Source organism: Epinephelus lanceolatus, chromosome 23 (genome assembly GCF_041903045.1).
Source record: "Epinephelus lanceolatus isolate andai-2023 chromosome 23, ASM4190304v1, whole genome shotgun sequence".
In the NCBI taxonomy this organism is placed as follows: Eukaryota; Metazoa; Chordata; class Actinopteri; order Perciformes; family Serranidae; genus Epinephelus; species Epinephelus lanceolatus.
Window position 1 is genome coordinate 7870495 of NC_135756.1, and position 21169 is coordinate 7891663.

General features: G+C 41.6%; 1 protein-coding gene across 1 annotated transcript; it reads right to left on the bottom strand.

Moving 5' to 3' along the window:
- Positions 1-618: 618 nt before the first annotated feature.
- nup37 (nucleoporin 37) lies at positions 619-21163 on the bottom strand. Its single transcript, XM_078165328.1, has 10 exons — positions 21023-21163; positions 19838-20034; positions 19633-19754; positions 10789-10861; positions 10463-10557; positions 4209-4299; positions 2098-2279; positions 1940-1990; positions 916-1009; positions 619-825 (listed from the first exon to the last, which is right to left on the bottom strand). Exons 2-10 carry the CDS (start codon positions 19991-19993, stop codon positions 712-714), a joined length of 978 nt encoding a protein of 325 aa, XP_078021454.1. The 5' UTR covers positions 19994-20034; positions 21023-21163; the 3' UTR covers positions 619-711.
- Between the last annotated feature and the right edge of the window lie 6 nt (positions 21164-21169).

Here is a 21169-nt window from a genome sequence, read left to right on the forward strand (position 1 = left end):
GGAATTACATGTTCCTGCCAAATGATCCCTTGTCTTCCATGTTTGGTCTGTGGAGCATTGATAATTATACACCAAGGTAAGATGATGCGCATCTCTTCCTCTCCCTGCATCCTCATGAACCGCTCACTTTGCATGCCAAAGAGTTGGGGATGACCTGAAATGGCTCTCATGCTTCCCAAAGCTCTTCTTATGATTGCACTTATAACCCCTGCCTCCCCTGCAGGGTTTGTCCAACAGTGGGAGTGCAGCCAGACCTCCACCCTAACCTTCCTGTCGATGTTCTGTACTCCACAGCAGGTGGAACAGCCCATATGAAGATATATTACAGATATGATTCAGAGAGAGAACACCTGTAGTACGATGTTCGTGTTGACTGGTGAAGTGGAGAGTTGGCTCAGATGCGTCGATGCATTCCTTTGAAGCACAGCTTTCTTGGCAGGACATAACAGACAGCTGATGTAACTTACTCTTAAGAGAAAAGAAAAACGAGCTCTTCGCAGAGACCTGACCAGCCCGCTGTTTATCTGTAGCTGACATGAAGGGGTTGTCAGAAATAAAAGGAACAAAGCTTGAAGATGAAGCCAACTTCCATCAAACTCCATACCTACTCAGCAGATACTCAGAAAAATATTTATTTTATTTGACATTTACTAGAATAGAAACACTGAGTTGGACTTAAGTTGTCCACTATGAAAGGTGCTGTACAGATGTCTACATTTCAGTCATCCAAAAGCAAAGTTTCCTGTCAGCGCCGATCACACAGAGTGGGAGCGTCCGGTGCCAGCTCAGGCCCGATCCTACTGTTGCTGACCCGATCGTCACCGGCTGTAACGACATCAGTATGTAATATGAGACTGGAGCTGTGGAGAACATTAACAACAGAAAGATCCAGACTGTTAAAAACATCTCACTTACCTGTGGGTGGCCAAGATGGTGGATGAGTAACTGACTGCATATCTTTCCTGGACATCCAGTGGTGGCGAAGAGGTTTTCATTGGCTCGAGACCACCTGAGGAGAAGAGCATCTCTTTCTATGTCATCATTAAAAACAGCTAGAAATCAATACAAAGCAATATGAAGATGTTTTATCAACACCCACCCAAAACTTGCTGGCTTAAGGGATAGTTTGGATTTTTTGAAGTGGGGTTGTATGAAGTACTTATCCATAGTCAGTGTATTAACCTACAGTAGATGGCGGTCGACATGCCCCAACTTTGGAGAAGTGACAGAAGCGTCTCAACGACAGCTAAGCGATGTACTGCTGTGGACGGGGGCAACAGTAAACACATTTTAGCCACCTAAAATATCAATATCAGTACGCTGAATGTAGAATATTGTCATAGCTTTACCTTGGCCTCAGACAGCCCTTTTCGACGGGCAACTGAAAGAAAAACTTATCTATGCTGTCTTCAAAGCCACCAGACTCAAACTAACCAATCCAAGCAGAGGTAGACCAGCAGCTCCGGTGTTCAGCAAGGTAAAATTACTGTTTTTGTCAATGGAGTCTGGCTTTGAAGAGAGCCATGCAACAGCTTCAGTTCACCGTTGCAATGGGCTGCTCTGACAGCAAAAATATTCTCACTATAGCGTACACTTAAATTGATACCAATTCTTTTAGGTGGCTAAAATATGTTTTGTTGCCACCCCTGTCCACAGCAGTACATTGCCTAGCTTCTATGGTGGTACCCCAGCCTTCCTCTTCAAACTGGAGACATACTGACCATTATCTACTGTTGGTAATACACTGACTATGGATAAGTACCTCATATAACCCAACTTCATAAAGTCTGAACTGTCCCTTCATGCCCCTGATTTGGCAAGTTTGGGATGTGGGTGGACATAATATCCAGGTGAAAATCAGTTACACAATCTTGGTGAAAATTGGTGAAAACAGAACACAATAAGTTTTGCAACTGCTTCCTTGTAACATTTCTCTTACCTGAATAACCGTGCTTTATCTATGTGGGCTGGTCTTTTTTCCTGTGGGTAACTGCAAACAATACAAACAAAGTTCAAAGCACATCCCACACGTGCCATCGTCCCAAATCAATACATCGTGCAGCATCAACTATATATTACCCACACTCCCCTGGTTACCTGGAGCGAGTTATGTCCCAGATGAGCCAGTCGTTGCCCGCCACGGCCCCAACTTTGATTGTGTTCGTGAGGCACCAGTCGGCTGACATGAGTGGTGACTGACCACAGTCCAGTGACAGGATGGCCTGCTTGGCCACCAGGTCATAGAAACGAATAGTTCCCTTCTTTTCTGCCACCATTAACTAGAGAGGACAGACGGGTCATTTAAACCAGTATTTATGGTTCTTCCATGGGTGCATCTCCAGCATCTATTTCAGATCTCTTCTGGATTACAATTACAACATCCTGATTTCCAGGACATGATGGGACATGATACATCAATGTAACAGACATAATCACTGAACATTTAGAATTACTGTAGACACTTATCTGTACCTGAGATTTGTACTTCTCACATATATCTATATACAACTCACCAGGAAGCACACTCGTTCCTACTTTTTAATGCAACAGCTGCGTAACAATTTCTTCTAAGTAAATAAAGTTCTGTCTTATTTCATCTTATTTACATGCAGGGTTCGACCCAAAGAGTCTCTCCTGAGAGTACTGCCTTATGGTTGCATGCCTCCACACACCAGTCAAGTTGCAGTCACAGTTTACATCCATGTCTGTGAAAACATGGATACTTCACACATCTTCCCCCCAGCAGCTCAGAAGATCTATACAATCGGAACAGTTTCAAGGTGGACACCAAAGATGCGAGTCACCAATTCAGTGTCTGACCAAATGTCTCCCCTTCTGTTCCTGAGATATGACATTGAGTAATGGCCAGAAAAGTGTTTTTATATAAAATTATGTCAGGGTGAAGCTGACCTTTAACCTTTTGGGTATAAAATGTCATCACTTCATTTTATCCTATATGACATTTGTGTGAAACTGCCAAATTCTAATCAGTTCATTCTTGAGTTCAAGTGGATGTTTGTGTCAAATTTGAAAAGATTCCTTTGAGGTGTTCTTGAGATATCGCATTCACCAGAATAAGATGGGTGGATGGACAACCCGAAAACATAATGCCTCTGGCCAAAGCTATCGCAAGCGCGGAGGCATAAAAACATGGGGAAAAAAGGGTCCAGTGTGAAGGATACTGGAGTTCTCCTTTAATGTCTATATCCTATGCTGTCACTAGCACAAGCCTCTCGTCCATGAGCAGATGCACACTTCCTTCTAGGTCATGATTTCTGGAAGAGAGGGTGCTCCAACACTCGGGAACTCACACCAAAACAATCTAGACTGATAAATAGCGCTACAGGTAAGAGGAAAATATAGTCTTGACTTTGGATTCCTACACCTTAAGGCAAGTTAAATTTAGGATATTTTAAAACTGTTTTAATGCTGCATGTAATGAAATTTAAGACCAATTTTTCAACAACAACTGAAGAAAACAAAACACACACAAAAAACCCCAAACCTACCTCAATTAGGTTAGATTGGGGACAATTTTGCCCAAATGTTTGTTGTAACCTAAAACACGACTTGGCAATTTTGTGTTTCTCACTCCGCATGTGGCATTTCATTGCCTTGATTCCCATTGCCTTGGCCATTGTGCCTTGCATGAAAAACTTTTTGCATAAAATACACAATAGTCTTGTATGCAGGCAATGGCCTTGTAACGGTTTCAGCCATGCAGCATAATCTTGGTTAAACAGCCAACTTTTGTCGAATTTGCTCTTCCCCATGTCGTCCAGGGTACAGTGATGACTAGCTAGCAGAGAGTGGATCCTCTGCTCTGAGCATCTCAACCACAGACAAAATCTGAGGGTTGTTGGATCCACTATCTTGTTCTGCAAGATGTTAATGCGAGAGGCATTCCGTAAATTATTAAACAAAATAAGATTTAAAAAGGACTCGTAAAAAAGGATTCATAAAATCCTCTTCCAATGTCTTAGCATTTTAAGACTTCTGAAAGACTGATTTAAGACAATTTAATACCAATGAAAACTGTATTTTTATATTAACGAATTCACTGCCTTTAAAGACTTTAAAAATCCACAGGAACCTTGGTTTCACCTCACACCTGACTGTGATTGGCATACAATGTGCAGTTCCATACAGACATCTCAAGAGGTTGACCTTAGAATACGAGCCTGTATCTGAAACAAAGCCCCCCTCACCTTAAAGGCCTCCTCTGGGTGCCAGCACACACTCATCCCAGGAGAGCGGAGTCTGAGAGTAGTGCTTTCATTTCCATCCAGGTCCCACACCCTGTGGAGATAAATCAAGATGAATGAAAATAAAGTTGATGAAAAAGAGCGATTATATGACCCAGTATGCTTTTAGTACATTGGTACCAGCGTTACATTTGCACAACTTAAGTTTTATAGGTATAACTGTTTTATTTTAAACTGAAAGTGTGAGAAGCAACCCAAGAAACAGTTCCTGGATTATTGTGAACAAACACCAGACTTTTAATCAGTTCTCATTAGTAATGTTACGGATTGATTCGACTTGATGTGTGAACTGCTCTTGGCCTAAAATCCAAAACAAAATCCACTTAATTAACAACAAAGATGGGGTTTTAGAGCAGTTCCAAAAATAGCACCGGCGTTTGAGCCACCCTGAGACGCTTACATAATACCTGAGAAGAGTTCACCCTCCCAAGATTTGTTCCTTTGTGGCGTTCGAGCCAAAACAAAATGACATTGTCCAGGTGGTTTAAATGTAACACACATACAGCCGCCATCCTAACAGTATAAGGCTGCAAGTTTTCTCATTACATAATGCCAAAGTATTCTTAAAAAAGGCATTTATCTGTTTCTTCTGATGCTTCCTGACAGAGTTTAAGCCCAAGTTTTCAAAACAAGACATGACTATGAGGTTTTAATGGCAGACAGCGTGAGCAATGATAGACGACATGTTTTCATCCAAGTGCATGTTTGCTCCTAATTGATCTAACTTCTGCTTGTTGTGCACAAGAGTTGTTCATGGTCTTCATGTTTTTCCAGGAAAAAGGGCTCTCTTCTCAGATCTGGGCCCTGAGCTGTGAAGACGGACAGACTTATGCTGAACTGCTCTTTCACAGAAAACGCCAGCCTCACATTACATTGAGCTATGATATCAGGGCAGGAGGGGGATGGCAAGGAGGGGGGCATCACCCTCGCCTTAGTCGGCGTTACGCTCCACTCACATTACAGCAAATGTTTCGCTGTGGGCGGCCCGCTGCCATTCACTTTCTGTGGAGTGCAGAGAGGGCAGCAGGATGCACGTCAGCTGAGGAAGAGCAGCGGAGAGAAGTTGAACAGCATCCGACTTTGTGCAAATGAAACAAGCAAGCAAATGCCAACCAAGAACCAAAGCTCGTGTGAGGATTATGACCAATCTCCATTTAAATAATAGTTGATTCTAAAGCTAATAAGATCTATGATAGAAAAAGCAGCTGAGAAAGACCACGGATGTAATGAATCACTTGGACGGAGAGCACTGCGGGTCTTGAGACCTGGATCTCTGGTTAACCACATCTAAACGATCTCTGAACGAGAAGAAAAGGTGGGGAAGGGGGCACAGGGGTGGGGGGCTGCAAGTGTTTCTGGGAATATTAAACAAACGCTTGTGAAGCATGGGAAGGCGCTGACTGATGAGGTCATGCAGAAGACATCATCTAATAAAGCCCAAAAAGTACCTCCAAAGACCATCTAAATGTCAAGTGTGTTGTTGGAGAGATTGATGTCCTCAGTGGTGCGGTGTAGGGGAGGATATGCCCCGTCTCAGATGAAGACCTCAGTAAACACTCAACTTTTCCTGCCTCATCTCCCCTGCAGCAGGATAGAGCCCTGTCGAAACTCTGGGCTTCTTTCCTTTGCCCATGTGCAGACTCAGCCAGAGTCTCCACCGTGGAGCATGAGTGAGGCTGAGCAGAAAAAAAAGAAAACCCCCCAGACCACACCAGGAAAACAACGACTAAACCCTATTCTTTCAGACCACTAGCCAAGCAGAGCTCAATTGCACGCTACACCACCAACGGCCAAACTGTGGTCAACCACTCTGCCCTTCAAACAGAGAGCACCGGCTCCCCAAAAAAACATAACCTTCGCCAAATGAGGTGAAAGACATGAGACACGAAAACATGCGTGACCGCCTCTGATAAAACACTGTGTAATTGCATAACACTACATCAAGCAATAACACTCCGCTTCCATGTACAACAGAGTTGAAAAGGACACCTGAAGTCCTGTATTGTGTTATCTAAGTGAGAAAACAGCGTGGCCAGAGCGTTACAGTTTGTCAATGTTTCCCATAAGTGGAGGAAACGGGAAATGCCGTTAGCGCTGTGTGATCTGATTTATTGTAGAGAGCAGAGTAAATAATTGGAGGTGATTCTCTGGAGGGAGAGAACTGGAAGAGTCAAACAATATAATCCCATCACAGTGCGTTGCGGGGTCGCTCTTTCAGGTGCACAATGATTGCATCAGCATCTACTTTAACAGGACCTGTTCAACATTTGATTTAGACGAACCAACATGAAACCATCTGACATGTTTATTGGGTTGGCATGTTTTTCCCATACACCTGGTGAGTTCAGGGACCCCTTTGTAAAGCCGAGTAAAGATAAATATATACAAATGTACAAGCTTGGCTTATGGGATAGAACAGTGAGTCCCAACCAAGAAAACTTGTACCCCAGGGGTTACTTGTATGGTTGCCAGAGTATACAGCACGTGGAAAGACTGTGGAGTAGCTCAACTAAATAACTATATCCACCTTATATGTCTGAAGAAGGAAAATGAACACATAACACAGGATTACAAATTGGTATGATGCTAACGTTAATAATATATGCAATGCAAAGACCAAGTGTTGTGATTGAGAGTGTGCAGAAAACAGTTAGCAAGCAAGCAGAGAACGTGAAATAGTAAGCTAAAAGAAATGGGTAAGTGATTAATATAGATAACCAAACATATAAAGCTTAACAATTGAAACAGTTAGCTAAAAGTAAATGTTAACGGCTGAAACAGACGACCAAAAGTTGGCTTAAAGGTTGAAATAGATAACGTTAGCTCAAAGTGATGGATAAATGCTTGAAATACATAGAAAATAGCAGCAAAATAGTTAAAACATAAAGCTAAAAGTAATACAGCGGTTAATAATAAGCAGTTAAGTAAGATAGATGAAGTAAGCTTCAGCTTAATGGTTGAAATAGATAGCTAAAAGTAGCTGAATGCATTAATGGTTTAAATAGCTAAAAAATGCTTGAAAAACACAGAAAATAATAGTCTAGCTTAAAGTAAAATAATAGTCTAGCTTAAAGTAATGCATAAATAGTTGACAGTTAAAATCAATTGATGAATGCTTGAATTATGTGGAAAACAGTGAAAACAACCTGAACAGATAGCTAAAGCAATGGCTGATAACATAATGCTAACTAAAAATAGTAATTTAATGGCTGAAACAGAGAGTTAAAAGTTATGGCTAGACAGTTTAAACAGATAACGTTTGCTTACAATAACAGCTAAATGCTTGAAATAAATGGCTAAACAGCTGAAAAGGATAAAGCTAAAAGTAATGCATAGATAATTGACAAAGACAGCTAAAAGTAGTTCATACATGCTTGAAATACATAAAAATAATGGCAAACAACTTTAAATAGATAGCTAAATGCTAATGGCTAAAATATATAATGATAGCAAAGAGTAATAGCTTAAAGGCTGTAATAGAAAGCTCAAAGTAATTGCTAAACAAGTGAAACAGATAATGTTAGCTCAAAGTAATGGGTAAATATTTGATATGGCTAAAAGTAACTGATAAATGCTTTAAATACATAGAAAATACTAGCAAAACAGTTTAAACAGATAGCTAAAATTAATGGTTCATAGCTAAATGCAAGCTAAAACTAATAGTTTAATAGCTGAAAACAGACAGCTAAAGTAATGGCTAATGGCTGAAATAGATAATGCTAGCTTAAAACAATACTTTAATGGCTCAAACAGATTGCTAAAAGTATATGGCTCAACAGTTGAAACAGACAACGTTAGCTATAATTAATGGATATATAGCTGACACAGATGGCTAAAAGTAATTTATAAATGCTTGAAATGCATAATAAATAATAGTAAAATAGTTTAAAAGATAGCTAAAATGGCCAAAGATAATGCTAGCTAAAAGTAATGGCTAAACAGCTGAAAAAGATGATGTTAGTTAAATGTAATGGGTAAATACCTGAAATAGCTAAAAGTAATTGATAAATGCTTAAAATACAGAGAAAATAATAGCAAAGCATTTTAAACAAAAAAAGTAATGGCTTATGGCTGACATAGACAGCTAAAAGTAATGGACAATTGAAACGATAACTTGAAGTAATTGATAAATACTTAAAATTCTGAGAAAATAATAGCAAAATAATTTAAACAGATGGCTAAAAGTAATGGCTAATGGCTGAAATAGATGATGATAGCTAAAAGTAATAGCTTAACAGTTGAAACATAGCTAAAAGTTATGGAAAATGCTTGACAAAGTTACCTCAAAGTGGCCTAATGGACAACTATCAATTTATCTAAACACTGAATGTTTAATTTCATTAAAACTTCTATAAAAATATCCAACATGAATGAAATAAAAGGTTAAAATCTATTCATAAGAGCATATTTAGAACATGACAGGTGGGTTGATGACTGAGGACTAGAGCTGTGAGGGTATGTCAGTCCAAGAACACTTGGGATAGAAGATAGTTTGAAAGCATGTCACGCTGTAATTTGTTTCCCTTACACAACATAAGGGCTTGAGAAAAAACAAACGGATTATCACTGGGAACAGAACAAAATGCTTTGAACCATATACATAATGCAGCAGCAGCAGCAGCAGCAGGTGTGCGTTTTTCTGAGTTCATCTGCGAACTCAGTCGACCCCAAATCCCCTTAGGATCCTGCAGTGTGCCCTTCACATCTCTAGGTGGCACATTTACCCACACTTGCCCAGCTCCATCTATACTGATACCATGAGCTGTTTAGACTACATGAACCAAATGTAAACTCCCCAGAGGGAGCGGAGTCTGGTTCCCCACCTAGATGCTGCAGCATCAGGTTGCATGTTGGCAACGGCCGAGTTCCCACAACTGCAGGGGACAGCGATGACAAAGCTAAGCAAACTTATAGTAGAGGCACCGCTGCCAAACCTAACAGAGTGATGGAGAGGTCATGAGCCTATACATGCAGGCAAACACTCCCCTCCCTCCCTTTCTGCAGGACTAGTTTCCTCCTCTCATATCGAGGCTCAGTTTGTGTGGGCTGACTGGAAGGTCCTCTCCTGTTAACTTGATCTATCCCTTGTTCCGCCTTAGTCTTCCTCCCGCGTCCCATATTTTCCTCAACATGACAGAATTTAAATCTTTCAGCAGATGGAGCGCACTGCTGTTTTCTCTGGCCGGTCAACGGAGGCTGGGGAAGAGGAGAGTGGACGGGAGTGGAGGAGACTCAGATGGCCTGATGTGGCAGGACGAGGCACTGAGAAGGACAGGACGATCATCAAGCTGGTGACTGTTAATGTCACCGCTTGATGTGACTACCTGGCTATGGATGCTACCGTCATTTATGATTAGGCGACACAGACTAATTTTGAATGATTTTAAATTAAAGACTGTGTTTTCTTTTGTTTATTTATTGGGTTTTCCTTTTTTAAGGGGCAGCCCTATCCGATTAATGTTTTAGGTTTGTTTTGACTGTTATGATTGGCTCTCTTTCTCTGTTTTGCATCATCCTAAACTGAATATTTTGGTTTTGCACTGTTGCTCAGACAGAAGAAGCCACAAGAAGACATCTCTTTTGACCATGGGAAACTTTGATCCACATTTTCCACTATTTTCTAACACTGTTCTTTAAAAACGATTAATTGACAAAACAAATCAGCAGATTAACCGTAAGGAAAATACCTGTTAGCTACAGCCCTCGTCTTCACCTGCTTGCAACTTTTGCTTCAAATCTAAAAGTATCAAAACTACTTAAAATAATTCATACACTTTCTGTGCATTAACAATAAAAGAGCAGGGGCCCAGTGCTGTAACACAGCTGCAGGAGAACCAGCCTGCTGATGTAGAGAGAGGTTGTCCCTGACATGACCCTGGCTACTGACACACTTTTTCCCTCCCCTAGCGTTAATTGAAAAGGAAAATTTGGGGACCTTGTTATAGGTCCCCCTTAGAGAGGAAAATCTTTCTGCAGCTAATTGGATTTCCATATTTAACCAATTAGCTAGAAAAGCTACAAAGCAGCTCTGTGCTTACGCACAGCCACACCAGCGCATGTTGTGCTTAGCATCATGTTTCACTGTGGAAACACAGTCAGGACTTTCTGCACCATTAACAGAGAACAGAACTGAAAATCAGAAGCTGGGAACACACACACACACACACACACACAAATGGAAATAAAACGGTTTGGACCTGCAAGTGTGGTCATCACTGACGGAAGCAATTTGTTTCCCTTCTGTGGGCTCGAACACCAAATGGTTAATGAAGCTAGTGTGGCCCTCCATCACCTAGGCAACAGTACAGAAAGACAACACGTAAACAAAAACAGTTGATCAATAAACTGTTAACTTGGCCTTTCCAGCAAACTTGGGCTCACTACGCTGGCTGCAGCTCTGCTCTCTGTGTGTACGGCTACATTTCCTGTATCACTAAGTACCAAATGTCAGTGCTAAGTAGAGAAAGTTTGATGCCAACCGACAAGCGCAGTTCTGGCCAATGCGCTCCAGATGTTGCACTACCTTGACTTCATGTCTATCCTGAAGATCAGAAGTCAGCAGGCGTAGCTTTCTGTCAGCTGCAGCGGTGCAAAATCTGCAGAGAGGGAGAGAGGAAGAGGAAAAGAAAGGGAGGATATAAAAACAAAGAGAGAGACATCAAAAAAGAGTCAGACTGTATAGACCCAATGACAGATGACATCTCTTCCTACATGCATGCCTGCAGCCGCCCTAGACTGACACCTCTGGATGAGAGTGTCAGTGTGTGTGGTAGAAACTTGGACAGCGATCAGTAGAAACGCTGCCAGGGAGATTCTAATTGCAAGCTAAGATAAACACAGAGAAAAACAAGATTCCTCACGCCATTTACGCATGTCTCTGTGCAAAAACCTGTGCAGAGCCAGGCAGAGGACTTTCCCTCTAATCAGTCGTAGTATACACCAGCGGCTGCAATTATTCACACAATTACACTAACTCACTTATGACAAGAAAAACACACACATATCACCAGAATAAACAGACAGCGGTTCACACATTTTCAGTCGCAGGCACAGATGGATTTGGCATGATGTCACTACAAACACCCTTAACGTGCTTCGGGGTATTACTGCTACAGTAGATTAGATTATATTAGGATAGGCCTTCTAACCCTACAAATTAGTGTTGTACTTTGGAGGAAAGCATGGAAAACATTCTGGCTCTTTTTGCTTTTTTAAATTTAATGTCAAAGCCATTTTCTTTATTGATCTCCAACAATCTTGGGTAACACAATACAAGTCACTATTAAAAGGGAAACACCAGTGAATGTCAGCTGTGTTGTTGCAGAGCACTGTGATTATTGTTGTAGCACAAGAGAGAGTCAGGAGTTTATCCCTTTGTCTGTTATATCACCACAAAGTACACTTCAACAGAAACCCAAAAACACAACATTGATACAAATTCTGTGTGAAACAGGAGAACTCTGGGTAGAGGAACTAACTTGCTGCATAGGACATTCAGAGCATATTCATGATTCAGAGTCTGAGCCAGGATTGTCTGCACAAGGTTCTCAATATGGAGGTGGCTGAGCTGGCGGCTAGCAGCTAACAGTTTTAACAATGCAAACAGTGCTAACAATGGCAACTTTGCTGACAGAGCTACAGCCTCCTAAAGACTGTGTCAAAGACAGCGCCTACTGAATTGCAGGCTACAACGTACGTCCATCGATGTCAATACGCAAGGACAAAGCGTCATCAGTATGTGTCATCCCTCTACGCCGCTAAGAATAAGAATCGAGCCCTTCTAAAGTGGCATTTATGTGTCGAAAAAGTTTGAAGAAGAGGAGGAGGTGGAGGCCAACTTGGAGGCCAATTTTGCAACAAGAGCTTAAAGTGTATTTATTAGCATCTATTAGCATTTAGCATTGTCACGCTCATCAGTGCGTCACTTCATGCTGCATTTCTAATGGTTGGTTAACAGACGTAGGTAGTGACAGCAGTCACATTGTGAGATGGTCATCCCAAATTTCTGACACTGTCAGAAGTTTATCCCAGGCTGTCTTGATCACAACGCCGTGACAGCAACCATCCTTGAACCTCTCTCACTGTGCAACGTAGGTCCACTGTTTTAGAGCCACAACTAAGAATATCAGCATGTTTCTTTCATGTTAGTCATCTCTCGTCTGGAACAGCTTAAAATCGCAGTGTATACTGGGCTTAACAGGGTTAACCTTGGGGGTTACTATGATGTAAATGCAGTGGCATGTAGTAGCCATACTCATTTTGGTGACATACTGAACTCAAAAATAAGTATCAAACACACCACTCTTAACCTCACCACGCCACAAACTGTATGGGTTTTAGCTACTGCTGGGGGAGTGCGAGCTCCGTGTCTGGAGTTGCAAGAGTCCGCCTGGCTGTACACACACTGATAGGTTGGGATGCTGCGATCCGGATTGCAGATCGAAAATATGCTGCAATCCAGCCAAAAAACGTGGATCGGATCGCACTGCAGGGGAAAAGTGCGATACTAGCACTGCGATACTAGCACTCCATTCCACAAATCCGCTCTAGCTTTTCCATCTAGCACTTCATTGTAACACATGAAGAAGAGAGGAAAGCCGGACGGGGAGGTCACATGACAACAACAACGGGGTGAAAAACAGTGTGGATAGTTGAAAAAAATGTCAGTGGTGTGGCAGTACTTCCTTCAGAAAAGCGAAAAAGACTGCACTTTTCATCTCGGGGAGTATGTTATTCTCACTTTGAGTAATAGCACTTGATCAAGCCTTTTCTATTATTCCACATTACAAAAAAAGTACTAAAAAAAGTGAACCTATTGGTCAGAACACAGATAGAAATATGCGCTGGTATCGGATCGGTATCGGATACTAGGGCTGTGGTATCGGTATCAGATCGAAAGTGAAAAAGTTGGATCGCAACATCCCTACTGATAGCCATGTGATGCTAATAGTAAGCCTAACATTGCCTGACGTTTATTAACAGGTTACAGTAATCGATAACAGAGTCGACCCATTTTGCTGTCAGTGTGAGTTTGTTAGGACCCTTAAACAGCTTGTTGTCACATGTTAGCCTCTGCTGCTGCGTTAGCTCACGGTAACTGGGCAGACGTTCAACTAAAGGAAAGCGGCTCTAGAGACGGCAGCAACAGAAAATTTGCCGACCTTGCGGGGAGTTGGGACAGTCCAAGATGACCACCTGGCAAAAGGAATTGAATGCGGGTTGTTTGACTGCAGACGCTTAGACTTCTTTGTACTGGGTTATTTCAGTCAATACCTCAGAGGTATCGAGGACTGACACACATCCCTATTGCGACGACAACATTATCAGTGGTAAAGCAATTAACTAGCCAGTGATGTCATATATTGCATCTTTAAGTATGGAACTTCTTTAGTCGCATCAACATTTGACATCTGAAGCCCAGCACAAATGTTTTCCACCAAAAGCAACCTTATTTGCTTTCTTGCTCAGAGTTGATGAGAAAATTGCTGCTGCTCTCATGTCAAGAGCTCCAGCTAGCCACCAGTTAGTGTAGCTTAGCACAAGACTGGAAACAGGGGAAACAGCTCGCCTGGCTCTGTCCAAAGTTAAAAAATTGGCCTACAAGCATGTCATAAGCTTTCTCAAGTTATATCTTGTTTGTGAAATATGTCTCAGTCCCTGTGACTTCTTCCTTTGTTTGCTTGGCAACATCACAGTGATGACAAGACTTAAAGTGAATGAGCATATTTCCCAACATGTCAAAAAAAAACATCTTTGAAAAAAATGGAGGCAAAGTTCTCGCCCACCAGCTAAGAGTAGTGTGATTCCCAGTAGCTGCATATTCAGCTTGGCTGTGAATAGGTGGGAAGCCGGTGAGGGTTCTTATCCTTGTCATTAGTGACCCCTACTGGTTAGTCATGACACCAGTAGAGGTTGAACTCCTGTGTTCTAAAATGTTGGCAAAAATAAATGTAACTACACGAGTTCAGAAAATACTGTGTAGCTTTTTTTCTTGACCTCCATTTGGACAGAGAGAAAAAGTCCCTGCTGTTGTTCCACATCATCTTTTTTTAAAACCAAAATATTTCCAAATAGCAGATGTAACATTTTCTTTCCACAACAGCTCTTCTTCACTCCTTGTAGGCTTAAGTTTTCCATTGTATGCTCAACAAATCTGCTCTGAGGAGGACTGTGATTGGTTGGTCGCTGTGCAGGCACAACATGTGTGCAATAGCAGGGACCAAAAATGTAATTAAATAAGGCTGTTACTTGTCTTTGCAATCGGCCATGCCACAGCAAGTTTTTCAATTCTCTAACAAGCAGTAAATCGGTTTATTTAGTGCACAGTGGTTGGCTTAATTTGTCTTATTAGACTGCATACGGCCGGGCACACCTGTAGATTGGAATTGGTTTTTTTGTCATGTGCTGCTTTCTATAAAGACTGAAAACTGCGTATTTGGTGGAAGGCAGCAGTTGTCTGTGGAGTGTCTGGTCTTTGTAGGATTCAGTAGTCTTCAATTACAAACTGCTGTGGTGGACGGTGGCAGCGCTGCAGCCCAAGCCCCCTCTCCTCCCCTCATCTTCCTCTCACTCTCTGGGGCCCCTGCTTGAGGCAAGCCCGTGAGAACGTTGTACTTTTCCTGGAAGGCACGGCTACGTGCAGATCGAAGGGAGGGATGGAACCCGAGTGGGTAGTCATCAGCGCAATAACATGTGCGCACGTCACAGCGCTGGCTTGAGGGCCCTGTGGAGTAAACCACAGAAGGCCAGGAATTATCGCAGCCTTTCCTTTTCAATTACAGAAAGCCTAAACACCTCCGGGGGGATCGTGGAACCTTCCCATCCACCACTCCAATTAGGAGGAAACTCTTGCTTTCTAACAATCTACAGTTAGGGCTACTTCCCTCCTGTCCAAGGCCACCTGAAATAACTTGGCTCACATCCTGGCAGCTGCAGTGTGACAACGAGAGGTGGTGATGACTTTCACACAGCGTGGTTGCTGTGCTTTCTCCACAACTGCCTCTTGTTCTGGTCACAAGAATAGTGTTGGTGAATAATTATACAGTTGTTTTTAAAGACATAGATGTCAGGTTCCTGATGTGGGACTGAAGTATGACACCTTGACACCTCCTAATCCTATTACAATGGTCTGATGACCTCTTACATAACAACAGAGCTGCAGATGTCACAGCATGAACACCGTCTTTTATTAAAAATAGCCAATGGCGCTAATAAGGTCAGCACTTAAACTGATTTATGACTCAGCAAATATGTCAGCACCATTTCACATAATATATGGATAACTTAGCCAGCGGAGGGGCATGCCCATTGAATGTAGGGTTGGTGGTTTGATCCCTAGCTCCTCCTGTTCATATGTCAAAGTGTGCTTGAGGAACACGCTGTATTCCCACCTGATGTAGGTGTGTATGGGTAAAACTAGAAGCGGCATCAGATTAGAGCTGCAGCAATTAGTCCATTCATCCATCCATCCATTTTCATCTGCTTATCTGGGGCCAAGGGCTGCAAAGGCAGCAGGCCAAGCAAAGCGCCCCAGACGTTCCTCCCTCCAGCAACGCTCTCCAGCTCCTCCTGGGGGACCCCGAGGCGCTCCCAGGCCAGATAAGATATGTATTCCCTCCAGTTTGTTGTGGGTCTGCTCGGGGGCCTCCTACCACTCCTCCCTCCTACCAGAAAACCTCTAACGGGAGGGACCCAGGAGGCATCCTTATCAGATGCCCGAACCACCTCAACTGACTCCTTTCGAAGTAAAGAAGGAGCGGCTCTACTCCAAGCTTCCTCCGGATGTCCGAGCTCCTTACCCTATCTCTAAGGCTGAGTCACCCACGGAGGAAATACATTTCGGCTGCTTGTATCCGTGACATAATTCTTTTAGTCACTACCCAGAGCTCATGACCATAGGTGAGGGTTGGGATATAGATGGACCAGTAAATCAAAAGCTCTGCCTTCTGGCTCAGCTCCCTCTTAACCACGACGGCGCAGCACCTGCATCACTGCAGACGCTGCACCAAACTGTCGATCCATCTCACGCTCCACTTGTGAAGAAGACCCCAAGATACTTGACCTCCTTCGCTTGAGGCAGTAACTCTCTCCCAAAAATTAGTCGGTTTATCTTGATCGACATAAAATTAATTGGCAACTATTTCAATCAAATGATTGTTTGTGTAATTTTAAATTTAAGCTAAAAAGCCAAACATTTGAAGCTTTCATGCTTTGTAAATGTGAGAATTTGATGCTTTTCCTTGTCATACATGATAAAAACTGAATAGCTTTGAAGTTTTGATTGGATAAAACATACCGTTTGAGACGTTACCTTGGGCTCCAGGAAATTACACAGGGCATGTTTCATTATTTTCGAACATTTTACTGACAAAACGATTACTTAAGAAAATGATGGGCAGGTTAATCAATAATGAAAATCGTTATTTGCAGCCCAAGTCTGCTTTGATTAACATGCTATTCAAAGAAATTGATTTATTGGTTAAAATCTACCTTGCAGCTACATGAAGGAAGCACAGCGACAAAAAAACCTGCCTTGAAAATATGGACCACCTCTTAAAGATTTGGATGTGAAATTGACCAACAATGCACTCTACTTTTTTTTTTTTTCTACCACGGACTAGCTTTTAGGATTTTAGGATAAGGTTAGAGAAGAGGTTCCCAAACCCTGGACCACAGGCCTGTACCAGGCATCAGAAGAGGGCATATTTTTCTTACATTTTCTTTACAAAACACTAATTTCAAGACAATAATGGGCATATTAACCAATAAAATGAAGGACTGAATTTAAAAAAAAGAATCAATGCTCTGCACTGGATAAAAGCATCTGCCAAATTAAGTAAATGTAATTTACCTGTAATTAAACGAGGTTCAATAGGTGTTGTGTGGTTATGCAAATGTGTTCAGTGTTGGAGGGAACTGAGATTTAGGAGTTATCAGCTAAAAAGCATTCAGGGACCATATTGCTAAATAGTCAAATCTGGAAGGTAGACATTAAACAGACATTACTTCAAGTGAAATGAATGTTAATTTGGCAGCCTCCTGCATTAAAAAGGTTGCTGTTCGGAAGTCAAAGCCCAAGTGTCCTTTTATTTATAGCCTTTTTTCAACCAATCAGACACTTCCAAGCAGCAGTTTGCACTAACGGCACTACAGAGCAGCTCCTGAACTAACAAGAGGGGCACTCAGGCTTCTGAAGAGGCACTTTGTTGTGACCTGAGGGCACAAATGATCCCTCAGTGAGTGTAAGAGGTGGGAATCATCAGAGGATCCACGATACGATCACAATTTTAAATATGCTGCGATATGATGAATACTGCGATAAACTATATTGCGATATATTACCTTTTTCAGCTGTAAATTATGTCCCTAAAGGAAAACTTTGTCAACATCTGTTTTATCTAATAAGATAAAGTTTTCAGTCTGTTCTTCTCACTTCAGCCATTTTTAATGCAACAAATTGTTTCTTGTGGACTGAAAAAGCAACTGATTATTTAATTCTAGTATGCTACCTACAGTTTAATTTGTATTTATAATATTTATTATTTATATCATTTTTAAAAAATCGATACTTGGTTTCTTAGGGCTGTCCCGAATACCATTTTTTAACATTCGGACCTTCGGCAGAATTTATAACGAATATTTGTTCATGGTGGGGGGGAGTGCGTGCGGCGGCGGACTCTGGGGTTTTTTCAGACCTAATTGTATTGCGGAGTTTTGCACAGCGGCGACCGGATCTTTGCTCTCAAACCACAGAAAAATGTGATGGCACAACAGTCTCCTTCAGTACATTATTCTATGCTTTCTTTTGATTTTCACATTGGCTAGTCATCCTGTTTAATTTGTCTTCTGATTAAATCGGAACCGTTGAAACAAGTTGTAGGAAGTCTCTGCAAGTAATTGGTTGCTGGCAGACACTCTGTGCTGCAATAAAATGGTTAATCAGCAGTGCCGTGCACTGTAGAGCCAATGCCTGCTGGTTCTGCCGGCCTGAATAGAATATAATGTCTACTGTTGTGTACAGCCTTTATAGACTGAGCTGAGTAGTGATGCGCGGGTCGACCCGTAACCCGCGGAACCCGCAAATGGACCTGCGGGTCGGGCAGCAGTGATCGTCTGTTAAATCGGTCTGTAAATGATATTTTGACATTATTGACTATTACTGTCATGGCATCCGAAGGTACTGATGCGTTGAGCAGGTGACAGTCCGCGGCCGTTTTCAAAACACACTTGTGTCACGCACTCCAAAAGAAACTTGTTGAAACTTTAAACAATAATTTATTGTACAAAACGGGGGAAACAAACGTTGACAAAAACGGTTCTATAATTCATATTAAATTCAAAAGATAACGAAAAAACAGCTACAAGTTAGAGGGATTAGTGATAAAGTGGTAAAACTTGGCATTGATCCACAGCCTCAGACGGATGAGCTCAAGCGTGCCGTGCACACAAGCTCAGTTGGTAGGCTATACTGTATTTTCACATTTTTAACAATGCAATTTAAAAGTTTTGATTTTTATTGATAACCTACATTTACCAACAACAAAAAGACTACATTTAGCACCAAAAAATATGTAAAAAAAAAAAAAAAGTAAATATAAACGAATATCGAATACCAAATTTTCATGACGAATACCTACCCATAGAAACGAATATTCGAATACTGCGCTGTATCGATTTTTTCCTCCACTCTTAGTGAACATGTCATTGTATATAATCAGTGCTAACGTGATGTGTAGTAATCACAGTTTACCAGACATACCAAAACACCAGCATCATACTTTAAGAATTTGTGATTAGTTCCATGATAATCAGTTGATAAGGCTAAACAATATTTTGAATAACAAAGTGACTTAAAATTAAACAGCTTTTGACTCTTTTGAAGAAAGAGATCTCCTGTATCGCATCTTTTTCATAACCAAAACATTCAGGTTTGTCAAACAACCATTTTGCCAGGTTGTTTCATCCTCTTTACTCACTTTAAAGTTAGATACACAAATCCCCACGGTACATATCCTAATTTGTTTGCTTCGTATGCTAAATGAATCTGTTGCCTGAGTATGACTGTAGTAGCTGGTATTTCACCATGGACTTAAGTGTGTTTAAGATAAATCAGGACTGGTAATACTTATTTTCTTTCAAGCAGTGACATGTGTTGTATAGTGTAACATACTGGGACTAATTTGCATCCATAACAATATAAGAAATTTTGATATTATGCAGAAACAGTTTATGCATAAAGATGATCAAAAATCTACTTGAATCAAGACACAGGCAGACAGATACTGCCATCATACTGTCCTGCACCATGCAGCTTTGTGGGAACATAATATCACCAGATCAAAAGGTGGTGGGAACAAAGTAGCAGTACCTGATAGTGGGTATCCTGTCCAGCCTGGACTCAGGACTCCAGGCGAGAGCATCGACTCGCAATCCATGATGGAAAGCTCGAAGAACATTGAACTCTACTCCCTCAACCTCCATATCCTCCTCCTGTGGGAACAAGTATGCATTATAAAGGAACATACTGGGTATTAATACAAGTAAACCAGACTGTATGAAGCTGCATCTCTAACCTGAAACAGGCAGGTGCTGACGACCACATACTGGTTTCCACCGTAGGCCAGGAGAGAGGCAGGGGTACCAGAGCTGAAAGGACTGAATTCAACCACATGAACGTAGTCCTCACACTTCACAGTGTAACTGGGACTGCGGCTGGAGTCCTGCTGCATGCTGGTGTCCTGGTAAAGCTGGTTTCAGATCAGAGTTTCAACTGTAAGACATCAGAATAAAAGAAGACACTGAACTATTAGTCTAATGATCAGCAAAGAAAGATGTTTGCCACTGTGAAAGGAACAACACCTGCTAAGAAAATTGGGTGTTAACTTGAGCTACAGTTGGCTGATATTGACTAAATATATATTTTGAGATGATACAGCTCTGACTGCATTGCAATAGAGAATCATATATGAATGATGGAGGACTGCATCTATTTCCCCCCACTCCAAGCTTGAGCAGGACCTCAATAAAGCACTGCTTTTTGTGAGGACATAATTTATAGTGGAATAAAATCTGTGCACAGTGCTCACTGCCTATGTTTAGTTCTATGACTCACAAAAAGAAAAACTACGGTATTAAATCTATAACATCAGCTGTCACAGATCAAACAGTTCCCAACCCTCTGAAGAGCACTGTAGGCAGTTAAATCAGTCACCCTCATACGGTATGGATTATGCACTAGATTGTCTTTAGGAGGCTTGAAATCAACGTCAGACCAAACGTCACTCAAATAAATCCACGTTTGATATATTCCAGTATGCATGCATAGCTAGTAGGGCATGTGCCTGTTTGTGCAAACCTATATCATAACCCTTGAATTCGGCATATGTCGAACACATGAAGCAGTTCAATATTTAACGTATGCTTAACTCAAATGTTGGTATTACCCTTAGCTTAGCTGGAGGCAAGTGAGAGGTTAGATTGATATTCCCACATATATGTTTTACAGCTCCTGGGTTATTTCAGGACAATGCAAGCTAACTCTGTTGTGTATGTTAGCTTAAATGAGCTAACGTTACATTCACAGTCCCCGTGTTTAAGTAACTAACGTTTCACATAACGGTAATGTGTCACCGGGCAAAGAGCTAAAACGTGACAGCTACACTACCTGTAAGTGCACAGCTAGCTAGCATTTAGCCAAACAAATGTTTCTACTGCCCGTTTTTACTATTTAACGCCCCGACTGAGAACTTAATACGTACCTCTTGGTTATGAGACTTTTTTTCTGATTCAGAATACGGTACAGGCTGATAAACTTTACCACTTTATTTTTAAGTATTTCTTTAAATCAAATGGTGCGCGCGTTTGAGATGTTTTCAAGCTGCTTCCGGATACGACATGGAACGTAC